Consider the following 12,141-nt stretch of genomic DNA (forward strand, 5'->3'; position numbering starts at 1 on the left):
ATCTTGACTTCTCCGAACAATTGGGTAGTGTAAGGGCTTGTGGTTATCCTGTTACTGTAAGGAGGGTCTGCTGTTTCTGAAAAACAACTCAAAAAGAAGGGGATCAGTGAAACAGAAAATTACAAAGTTCTGGTCAACAAATCTTACTGGCCTGGGAACTTGAAACATAAGAGAACTACAAAAGGCATTGTTGTTCATGGAGCCAGTTATATGTACATATATGTATGTGTGTGCATGTATGTATTTATGTATATAACCTGTGTCACACCACTCAGGTCAGAATGCCTTTTCCCCACAGCCCAAGCTATGCTCTTTGTACTTACAGCGACTTGGTAGAGAGGGTCAGGTGGGGAGAGGCACATCTCTCTCTCCTTGACTTCCATAACCGTCTGACATTTTAACATCTGATTTCTACCTCTAGATGCTCTCCAAGTGCTGGGTCTGATCTGAGTCAGCAGATCGTTTTTTTTTGTTGTTGTTGTTGTTGTTTTGTTTTGTTTTTTTTTAACGGTAACTATAACCAGAAGAAAGGAAACATCTGGACACCTAACCTCATGCCGCTGACACCTAACAGGTTTGATTTCCTGCCTCGTTCACACATTTGGGGTGGATCTTGACCTACATTCGTTTCTAAGTCACAGAAATGACAGCCTGCAGCAGTATTTAGTAGTAACTTTTGTTTTCTGGCTCTACCTGCTTTCATTGAGTTTATCTTACCCAAAAGAGAGGGTCCTGAAAATTAACGTGTAAATGGAATTTGGGGTAAGACAAATATTTTAAAGGGCATCTGAAGAAATCGCAGAAACAGTATTCTTGAACAGTGACTAACTCGTCCTCTGTTTCAGTGCTTCTCAAATTTTTTGGACCCCAAACTGCAGTAAGAAATACACTTCACACCACCCCAGTACAACATGCATATGTTACGACATGGGACACATTCTGAAATTTTTTCCGAATCTCTTCCTGTAAAAATGCTGGTTGCAAACCACTAAAACTGATTTCATGACTCCTTCATCAGTCTCAGCTTACAGTTTGAAAACATTAATACTAATCTAAATAGTTTATTAGTCAGGACGTTTCTGTTTCTATTTTGCTTATTTGAGCCTATAATGCTGCTTAACTGCCTACGCGTCGCATCCTGTCTAGTGGAGAAAATCTAGTCGCTCTGATAGACACGGAGAAACAGTTACTGTTCTAGACTCTGTGGTGGGAAAATAGTAAAGGAAAAGTCACCTCAGCTTTGTTTCTGCTGCCAGCGCTGGGGACTGATAACCTCTGGGTTTCCCCTAGAAATTAACCTTCCCTCTGTGGTAGTATTTTTGAGGGAGTGAAACAGAAGTTTTTTTCAGCTCTTTCTTCCCATACCCCTTCTAAGTTCTTTTAGTTGTTTTCTTTTTTTGCCTTCTTTTTGCATCACTTCCTTTCTCTCAGTGACTCTTCAAAAAGAGGTATTCAAATCTGCAAAACAATTAAATTACTCAAGACCCAGATCTAGATCTTCCTTTTAAGTTGATGTTCTCTCAACTAACCACCTTCAGCCCAGCCAAACAAGGGACACCAGGAAAAATTTAGAGTGAAGCATGCACAAGAAAAGGTAGGTATTAGCAGAAGAAAGGGACAGAGGCAACTTAATATCGGTTGGTATTGGTTGAGGGAACCGGCTATTCCTTTTCGGCAGGGCTTTCCACTAGGCTGACCGATGCGGGGTAGCAAAGCCAGCCAGCGCCTCACCTGGCGCTTTGAACCGTGCGGCAGCTCCAGGTCCAGGGGACGGGGAGGGATTGCGCCTTTCTTTCGCTTTCTCAGGCCACAAACCTGACACCTGGGGCCAGAACTACACTTCCCACCACGCAGTGAGGCAGGAGGAAGAAGGGGCAGAGAGGTCTGAAAAGAAAAAGGAGGAAAGAAAGAAAGCATTACCGGCTTGCTAGCAGAGGTGAGAGACAGCGAGGCAGGTAAGCAACAGGTGGACCAGGAAGGCGAAGGCTGCAGGTTGCGGGACGGAGGGGCGGCACCGGGGTGGACGCTGCTTGTTTCTCAGCGTGCAGGCTGAGTTAAAGGGGGCTTTTGTGAAAGTCTTTGGGAGTGGGGGGGAGGGGCGGCGCAGGCAGGGAAGACATGGAAATAGGATCTCAGCTCAAGTTACGGTGATAAGGCACCGGAAGTGGAATGACTTTATTTAGTTGAAGTCAGAGGGGGAAAAAAGTGGTTTGATTATGTCTCTTGTCTGCTGGATGATTTAGCCATATGGGATTTCATAGGCATCCTCAAGAGGTATAGAATCCTCCTTCGTCCCTTTAAAGCCCTGGGTTTTTACTTGCAGATTGGATATTTGTGTGCATTTGACTTTGTGTGATAATATAGACTTGCCCTTTTCTATGGCTTAAGAGAGAACCAAGGAGTAAAACGGGGGGCGGGGGAGGGGGGAATGAAGAAGGGTGTTATAGCGCAGGAGCGGTTTGCAGCGCATCACATTTAATCATCAAATGGGATACGGTTTCAGTTACTTACACCAGCTATTTGATGAGAAGACCTAACACAATATCATATGAAGAGCAGTTAAAGTGTCTGGGGACATTTGCCTTGAGGGGATATGCTTGCTGCTCCAAATATCTGACGGGCTGTCATGTGGAATGGGAATTTGACGTGTCCTGGCAGAGTGAGCATAGCACTGGGCTCCGCAGATGCAAACCCCAGGGAGGCAGGTTTCAACCCCACAGAAGTGAGAGCTGCCCAGTGCAAAGCGGCATTTTTTTTCAGCTGGTAGTGAGCTCCTTGTGAGCAAAAATATTTAAGCATAGGTGGATATATAAGCAAGGCTGCTAAAGGTGGGAATAAAGTTTCAGGTGGGGGATTGTGTTGATTACTGTTTTCCAAACCTGGATGGTCATCAGAATCACCTAGGGAGGTGGCAAGAGAGCAAGAGAAAGAGTTTGTTTTTTTTTTTTTTTTTTTTACTGTTTTTAAAAAAAACACTTCTGGGGTGGGCTCCAGGAATGTATTTTTTAATGATCTCCCCAGATATTTCTGATAATCTGTTTAGGAAATACTGTCATAAGAAACAGTGACATTATTTCTAACCTATGGCAAAATATGCCGTAACATTTTTTTTGGTAAGAAGGGGGGTCTCACTATGTTGCCCAGGCTAGTCTCAAATTCCTTGGCTCCAGCAATCCTCCTGCTTTGGCCCTCACTGTGCCTGGCTCTCATAACATTCTATCCCAGTTTTAATTTTGAATCTTCTCAAAATCCTGACTTCCTGGTCAAGAAAAATTAGATGCCAACCAGAATAAAAATGCCACATCACCCATCCCCAAACTGACTTAACAGTCAAATCTTGTTGATTCTTGTTACTGATTGCCTGGGCTGTCAGTCTTCTAGTAGTTCTTCTAGGAGACTCCCCATGTGAGATCGACACAGGCATCGACACAGGCAGGTCCTCCAAAGGCAGTTGAGTCACTGTTGTGGCCATCTCCCCCCATCGTCCTGCTCTCTGGGCACTCTGATGGAGCATGGAGCACCTAGTCTCTAGGACTAGGGTTTCATCAATGCTTTTATCTGATAGTGACTGTCTACTGGGCCCACTAGAGAATGACAGTAGAACCTCTTCATTCTGCGGGCACCTGTAAAGTAATGTCAACACACCTAGGGCAGGTGTGGGCTTGTGGGGGCAATTCCCCTGTGCCTGATCAGTCATTAGCATCTTTCTCCCCTGAGGATGTCAGTACTGGGTCTTGTCTTCTTCTACTGGATCCCCAGTGCCTGGTGGCTGGTAGGTGCTCACTAAAGAGAAGCTGAATTCCTTCCTTTTCTCCTAGGTCTTTTCTAGGTGGCAAGAGCCATGCAGTTCTCCAGCTCAGCCAGGGCAGAAGATGAGAACTTTGACTATTTGTTCAAGATTATCCTCATTGGGGATTCCAATGTGGGGAAGACGTGTGTGGTGCAGCATTTCAAGTCTGGGGTCTACACCGAGACACAGCAGAACACGATTGGGGTAGATTTCACCGTGCGCTCCCTTGAGATCGATGGCAAGAAAGTGAAGGTCAGAGGGGCACCGGGGCTGGTTCCACATCTTTCAGCCAGAGTTTCCAACTCGGGAACACATGGCTGAGTGATAGAAGATGCCAATGTAAAACATGAAAGGAATCATAAAAGTACCAGAAGAAAACAAGGGAGTATTCATTTTTATCATCGTGGATTGGGGAAATCAGCCCCTTAAGTAAGACACGACATGACCCCAGAAGCCACAAGGGGAAATATTGTTAAATCTAACTATAAAGGCCAAATTTATTTACACATTTCTATGTAACCTATATAAAGGTTAAATTTTCTACATATTCAAAAGATGCCATAAACAAAATCAAAAGACGAATGATAAATTGAAAGAAATATTTGCATATATGGAACTGACAAAGGGATAAAGGATAATTTCTTTTCTTTTTTTTTTGGAGACAGGGTCTCACTCACTCTGTCGCCCCTGGCTGGAGTGCAGTGGTGTCATCACAGCTCACTGCAACCTCAACCCCTCCTGAGCTCACACAATCCTCCTGCCTCAGCCACCCAAGTAGCTAGGACTACAGGTGCATGCCACCACACCTGGCTAATTTTTTTTTTTTTTTTTACAGATGGGGTCTGTATATTGTCCAGGCTGGTCTCAAGCTCCTGGACTCAAGCAATAGTCCTGCCTCAGCCTCCCAAAGTGCTGGGATTACAGGCATGAGCCACCACATCTGGCTGGGATAATTAATGTGAAGAGCTCATAAATATCTAAGAAAAAAGACCAACAACTAAAGTTAAAAAGTTGGCAGTTCACAGATTGGACAAAACTGCTTTTCACAAATTATATGAGAACTAACTCATAAATACATATAAAGATGCCCATCTTCAGTCTTAAAGAAGTGAAAATTAAAATAACAGTGAGATACTATATCTTTTACCAATTTGATTAGAAAAGATCGGGGCTGGGTGTGGTGGCTCACACCTGTAATCCTAGCACTCCGGGAGGCCGAGGCAGGAGGATCGTTTGAGCTCAGGAGTTCAAGACTAGTCTGAGCAAGAGTGAGACCCCATCTCCACTAAAAAAAAAAAAAAAAAAAAACACAGAAAGAAATTATCTGGAAAACTAAAAATATATAGAAAAAATTAGCTGGACGTGGTGGCGCATGCCTGTAGTCCCAGCTACTCGGGAGGCTGAGGCAGAAGGATTGCTTAAGCCCAGGAGTTTGAGGTTGCTGTGAGCTAGGCTGACGCCACGGCACTCTAGTCCGGGCAACAAAGTGAGACTCTATCACAAAAAAAAAAAAAAAAAAAAAACAGAAAAGATCTAAAGGTGTTGGTGAAAATGTAATAAATGGATCTCACTTGGGATTTCGGGAATCCCAAACAGTTTGGGAAAAACAACTGTAAAAAGACATTTTGGAGACTATCAGGAAAATTTTCATGTGGTCTGGTTATTAGATGATAACAAGGAATTGTTAAAAAGTTTATTATCAGTGATAATGGTATTGTGGTTATGAAAGAAATGTCCATTTATGTAGGGATGTATATTGATGGGAGTACAGATGAAATGACATGAAGTCTGAGATTTGCTTTAACACAGTATCTCAAAGAAATCAGCAGAAAAGGCTAGATGAAGCAAGTGGCAAACATATCAATAATTATTGAATCTGGGTGTACGAGGGTTTGTTTCTCTATTCTCTCTAGTTTCATGTATGTTTGCAAACTTTCGTTTTAAAAAATAAATTTTGTATAAATAATGTGAGAGAATAAAGAAGATGACACCCTAAGTGTTGGAGGGTGTATAAATTGGTGCTATTGCTTGGGATGGTAATTTGGAGGGTGTCATCATGAGGACATTCCAACACATAAACAGTTGGAGCGGTCCCTTAAAATCAAAACACTTCAGCCAATGCTATCACCTTTGCCCGCATTCACGTCAATAGGCAGGCCCCAAAATCTGGCACAAGGGATGACTGAGGTGAAAAGTCAGAAGAATACAAGACCCCAGGATAAAAGGGGTCTACTTCTCCGAGGAAAGTGTCCCTTAGGTGGTGGTTCCCAAACCTGAAAGCACATCCAGATCACCCAGGGAGCAACGGAAAGAATGTTCCTGCAACCCACCCCAGACCTACTGAGTCTGAATATCAAGACGGGAGACCCGGGAAACTGTATTTTTAAGACGCTTTAGGTCAATGAGTTCCTATCACACATGGGAACTCCTGGTGTGACTCTCTTTCCTGTCCCCTCCAGATGCAGGTGTGGGACACAGCTGGCCAGGAGCGCTTCCGCACCATCACCCAAAGCTACTACCGCAGCGCCCACGCGGCCATCATCGCCTACGACCTCACCCGGCGGTCCACCTTCGAGTCCGTCCCTCACTGGATTCACGAGATAGAGAAATACGGAGCAGCTAACTTGGTCGTTATGCTGATCGGTAGGGTGTTGTCAAAGTGTTTTAATTTTTCTTTACTCCTCCTTGCCGATGCTTTCGATGGCAGTAGAAAATGGTATCTTAAAAGTGCAAGCAGTGGATGGGACCTCAGAAAGTGCCTTGCCCAGAAATTCCCATCAGATTCACTTGAGAGTGACAGTGGGATGGTGTGAACTTGTTAAAAATACAGATTTCAAGGTCCACCCCCTAGAGATTCTCAATGGAGAGATCCGGGAAGGGGTCCAGGCACCCCAGCGGATTCTGTGCCCCTGGGCTGTGTGGACAGCACAGGAGGAGGTACTGTTGAAGTCTGATGTTAGCAAGTCAGGTGGCTCCAAATCCCCAGGAAGCCATTCGGATGAATGTGACTGGCTATATCCTTGAATGACTACTTACGCCCTTTAGGAGCCTAAGCAAATATTAACAACAAACTAATGTCAAAATTAACAGAAACTTCGATGACACAAAGTGAATGAACAGCTTGGAATATGGGCAATCCTATTGTACATTTAGAAAAGTGTAATGTTTCTGCCACTTCTCTATAGTTTTAGTTTTGCACGCAGGCCTGGCTTGCCCTGGCTCATAAGTACTCTACTGTTCACCAAGTGCCTGCTTAATTGTGGCAGGTTGGTTTAGGCTCTCGCTACTCCAAGTTTGGTCCATGGACCAGCAACATCAGCATCACTTTGGAGCTTGTTAAAAGTGCAAGGTCTCGGGTCCCATTCCAGACCTGCTGAATGAGATTCTTCTAACAGGATCGATCCTAGCGCAATTCACACGCAAGTGAAAGTTTGTAAAGTGCAGGTCTGGACAGCTCTGGACTTTGGAGTCAGACAGATTTAGGTTCAAATCTCTCTCTCTGTGTCCTTCCTGTCTGAACTTGGGCTCATTACTTACTCTCTAAATTTCTGCTTCCTCATCTGTAAAACTGGTATTATAGTGCCTGTTCCAAAGGTATTGTTGAGTTGAAAGGATTAAAGAAAGTAACATATATAGAGCACTTACAGTGCTAAGAACTCAATAAAAGGAAGCTGTTATTTCCTAGTAGAGCAAAGAGAGCTCTGCCGTGATATATGGGGGGTGCTGAGTGGGCAGGCAGGGACAGCCTGTGACCTCCAGGGGCGGAAGGAACCCTAGCAATGGTAGCTTTCAGAGAAGGGCAGAACAGGTGTAGAAACACCTCTCACGGAGGGAGTGAAGCAGTTCTAAGCCATGTGAGGCTTCCCCGGGAATGTGGACTGGATCTGCCTTTCCGTTAGATTCCCACGTGTCCCCGGGAAGCACTGGAGGCAGCTCTTCCTCCGGGCCTCTAGGCCTGCATGGAAAGCCGCCCGGCCTGGCAGTGCTCCCTCGGACCTGTCTTCCCAGGCAACACCCTGTCCCCCGCCCAGCCTTCCCAGCTGGCTCTGCCAGACGCCCGCCCTTAGCTACTAATTACTCTGGGGAAACAGATGGGTAACGAATGCCAACACCCTGCAGGGTTTAATCTCACTGTGTTTTCTTGGTATTTACACCCCAGTCTGTCTTTCATAACAACCGTCTCTGCCCCACTTCTTAATTGGTTCCGGAAGTGCCCCCAAAGGTAATCTGGAGGTGCCCCGTCTTCCAGTTTCTGAGGCGTCCAGTCCCAAGGCCTCCTGTTTTCTCTTGGCGGCCCCTCACTTGAACCCAAAAAAGTTAACTGTGGTGTTCCCTCACAGAAGTGTCCCTGCCCCTTTTACTATGTTTTCCCCATTCTGTCTCCACATTTCTTCATACAAGTGTCTCTTTCTGTCTCAAAAGTTTACCCCCAGCCCCTGGCAGCCACTTCACCCCCATATGGATGATCCACTGGGCACAGTTGATTTGTACCACACTCTTCCTCCTTCCGCCCTTCCCTAGAGGCCCAGCTCCTCCATAATGTCCCTGTTTAAAATCCTCCGTGATGCCGGATGTGGTGGCTCATGCCTATAGTCCCAGCTACTCCAGAGGCTGAGGAGGGAGGATCCCTGGAGGCCAGGAGTTCAAGACCAGAGAGCCCGTCTCTGCTATAATACCAGAAATTTAAAAAATACATCTTTTTGGCCGGGCGCGGTGGCTCACGCCTGTAATCCTAGCACTCTGGGAGGCCGAGGTGGGCGGATCGTTTGAGCTCAGGAGTTCGAGACCAGCCTGAGCAAGAGCGAGACCCCATTTCTACTAAAAATAGAAAGAAATTATATGGACAGCTAAAAATATATATAGAAAAAATTAGCCGGGCATGGTGGCGCATGCCTGTAGTCCCAGCTACTCGGGAGGCTGAGACAGGAGGATCGCTTGAGCTCAGGAGTTTGAGGTTGCTGTGAGCTAGGCTAACGCCACGGCACTCACTCTAGCCTGGGCAACAGAGTGAGACTCTGTCTCAAAAAAAAAAAAAATACATCTTTTTATTTTTCCCCATTGCCCTCAAGAAAACGCACAAATTCCTCAACATGGCTGACGAAGCACTTGGTGACCGAGCCTTGCTTTCTTTCTGGGGGTGGCTGGCTCCCTGCCTTTCTCTCATCTCCCCTCTGTTCTGTTCTGATCTCTCAACTCCTTTATACCCTCCCTCCGAGTAAGGGCTTCAGGAGCCCGCTGCTTTCTGTAGGTTATACTGGATGTTCTGTCTCCTAACTTTCTTCGGCCTCTGATATTTGCCCCTTAGGATCTCAGCCTAAGTTTCCACTCAAACTCCTATTCTGTTTATAGGTTCGCAGTCTCTCAACAAGAACCCTGAGAGCCAAATATTTCAGAGTTTGTCAGACTTTAGAAGCGTGCATTCTATGATATGTAAGGCCCTCAGCAGGGTCCAGACCGATATCCATGGCCAAATACATTACTGTCTATGCAGTGACGTGTATGGATAGTCATATAAAGTGGGTTGAATAAAAACTTCAAATGGCCAGTTAGGTCAGATTTTATTATCAAATGAATTGCCAAAAAACTAGGGGTTTCAGAGGTTTTTGGATTTGGGGATTGCTGATAAGGGAGTGTACACCTGTACGACGGACAACTTATGCCGTTCACCTGGTCCTTAGTGTGTATCATTTCGTGGCCTTTCTCTGCTTGGTAAGTTCTTGTGTCGCTGTTTAACATTCTGCGTGTCTCTCTTGCCTCCCTAATGAGATGAAGAAACCCTTCCTAGGGACGGAGGCTGTCTGTCTCTGGGTGCCGACACCATACACTTAGCCAGCGTCAGCTTCTTTCCCTCCCTCTGGGCGCTGGGCTCACCCAGGCAGGCCTGTGGATTGGCTATGGCGGAGGGGCAGGCGGGCGGAGCGGGTTGTAAAGTTGGAATCCACAGGTCAGGGCGGGATGTAGTGGGCAGGCCAGACCCCCACCTCATCCCTTTCTCCACAAGGGGTTCCCCAACCTTTCCTCTAGAAGTAGAGCACGGCCCTGAGCTTCAGCCTCCCTGGCTACAAACAGGCATATAGTTCTTCGGAAGGTACGTACCTGTATGAGTCTCCTGTGGCTGCCACAACCAATGACCACAAGCTGGGAGGCTGACAACAGCAGAAGTTTGTTCTCTCACTGTTCTGGAGCCCACAAGTCTGCAATCAGTATCACTGGGCTGACATTAAGGGGTCAGCAGGGCCTTGCTCCTCTGGAGGCTCTAGAGGAGGACCTGTCCCGTGCATCCTCGAGCCTCAGAGGCTGTCAGCATTCCTGGGTGTTGTCTGTCTCTGTCTTCATACCACCCTCCCCTCCCTGTGTGGGGTTTAGACTGTCTCTACGCATGATGGCATTTAGGGCCTGCCTGGCTAATCCAGAATAACCTTCCCAGAGATTAGAACCTGATCTATCTGGGGGCCAGTTTTCAGCCTACCGCAATACCAAGTGTGGTGATGTCCACTGAAAACATTCTTGGATTTAAACTTCTTTGGAGATCGTCTAAGTCCAGCTGTCTCACTGAGCAGGTTGTTGGCTGTGACTATGGGAAAGTTTTTTTTAATCTTTTTTTATTGGGACATACTAACATATATAAAGTACACATTAGGCCAGGCGCGGTGGCTCACGCCTGTAATCCTAGCACACCAGAAGGCTGAGGTGGGAGGATCCCTTGAGGTCAGAAGTCTGAGATCAGCCTCAGCAAGAGCAAAACCCCGTCTCTACTAAAAACAGAAAAAAATTAGCCAGGTGTGGTGGCACACACCTGTAGTCCCAGCTATTCGGGAGGCTGAGGCAGAAGGATTGCTTGAGCCCAGGAGTTTGAGGGTGCTGTGAGCTAAGCTGACACCACGGCACTCTAGCCCAGGCAACAGAGCAAGACTCTGTCTCTAAATAAAAAATAAAAATTAAAAAGACTCCTGTGGAGACAATAATGAAAAACAGGCTGAGGAACATTGGTCTAGTTTGTCTTAATTACCATAGTTTTACAATAAATCTTGATGTCTGGTAGAATAAATCCTGTGGGAAAGTAATTTTACCTTTAGATTTCTGCCTCAGGGAAATCAAAGTTAAACAATTTGATGAACGTAGGGATTGAAGTGGAGGGGCAAGAGAGATGGGTGCTTTTCCTCCTGCAACCGATCCTGGGCTGTGCTTGCAAAATCCCTCGTGGAACTTTCTAGGGTGATTGGAAATGTGCTATATCTTGAGAGGGATGGTAGTTACAGAGGCATATACATTTGTCAAACTCATTGAACTGTGCACTTAAAGTCTGTGTACTTTATGTCAATTATAGCAAAAAAAAAAAAGTCCTTCCTTATGCATCTCCAATCCAACAAATCCCGATCACAATCTCCTCAGCCAGACCGGGCCCATCGCACACCACCCAGCACTTGTAGTTGGGGGGAAAGACTAAAAAGAAGAGCAAGGCCAGGTGCAGTGGCTCTTAGCACTCTGGGAGGCCAAGGAGCAGTGGAGGCCAGGAGTTCAGGACCAGCCTGAGCAACAGCTGGTGTATTTTCTACAAAAAATAGAAAAATTAGCCGGATGTGGTGGTGCACACCTGTAGTCTCAGCTACTTGGGAGGCTGAGGCAGGAGGATCACCTGAGCCCAGGAATTCGAGGCTGCAGTGATCTGTGGTGGTACCACTGCACTCCAGCCTGGACCACAGAATGAGATCCTGTCTCAAAAAAGCAAGATTTGAAGGAAGAAGAGGGAAGACTGAGAGAGACACTCCTGTACCTTGACAAACTCAGAAGGGAGGAATGACGGTCCGTGCAAAGAATGCAGGGGCTCCGCTATGCCAGCCAATAACACACACACCTTGGCCCATTCCTCAACAGCTCCTAAAGATCTTCCAGAACAGCAAATGAAGAAAATGGCTCCGTTTCCATTCATTAGTGGTTTAATTTTCAGGAAATTTGCCCCCCTTACTATTTGTGAATAATGCATGCATGCCTATTGCAGACCAAAATGCTCTTGTTAAAGTTCATCTTGAAATAATCAGATTAAGTTACTCAATGCAATATCTGCTTATGTGTTACTTCCAGGAAACAAATCTGACCTCTGGGAAAAGCGGCACGTCCTGTTTGAGGATGCCTGCACGCTGGCTGAGAAATACGGCCTCCTGGCCGTCCTGGAGACATCTGCCAAGGAGTCCAGGAACATAGACGAAGTCTTCGTGCTCATGGCCAGGGAGCTGATCGCCCGCAACAGCCTGCACCTGTTCGGGGAGAGCGCCCTGGGCAGCCTCCCCCTGGACTCCAGCCCCGTTCTGATGGCCCAGGGGCCAAGTGAGAAGACCCACTGCACCTGCTGA

The 12,141-nt window shown here is 46.3% G+C and overlaps 1 protein-coding gene across 1 annotated transcript; it reads left to right on the forward strand.

Moving 5' to 3' along the window:
* Positions 1 to 1,927: 1,927 nt before the first annotated feature.
* On the forward strand, positions 1,928 to 12,141 carry RAB19 (RAB19, member RAS oncogene family). Its single transcript, XM_069462404.1, has 4 exons — positions 1,928 to 1,955; positions 3,819 to 4,042; positions 6,250 to 6,433; positions 11,873 to 12,141. Exons 2-4 carry the CDS (start codon positions 3,842 to 3,844, stop codon positions 12,139 to 12,141), a joined length of 654 nt encoding a protein of 217 aa, XP_069318505.1. The 5' UTR covers positions 1,928 to 1,955; positions 3,819 to 3,841.

This window comes from Eulemur rufifrons, chromosome 29 (assembly GCF_041146395.1).
Source record: "Eulemur rufifrons isolate Redbay chromosome 29, OSU_ERuf_1, whole genome shotgun sequence".
NCBI classification, from domain to species: Eukaryota; Metazoa; Chordata; class Mammalia; order Primates; family Lemuridae; genus Eulemur; species Eulemur rufifrons.

What these genes read in the sequence shown, in the direction of transcription:
- RAB19 (XM_069462404.1), top strand. Translation starts at nt 3,842, where the DNA reads ATGCAGTTCTCCAGCTCAGCCAGGGCAGAAGATGAGAACTTTGACTAT. An exon ending in TCGATGGCAAGAAAGTGAAG is followed by an intron (nt 4,043 to 6,249) that starts GTCAGAGGGGCA and finishes TGTCCCCTCCAG; the next exon opens with ATGCAGGTGTGGGACACAGC. An exon ending in CTTGGTCGTTATGCTGATCG is followed by an intron (nt 6,434 to 11,872) that starts GTAGGGTGTTGT and finishes TGTTACTTCCAG; the next exon opens with GAAACAAATCTGACCTCTGG.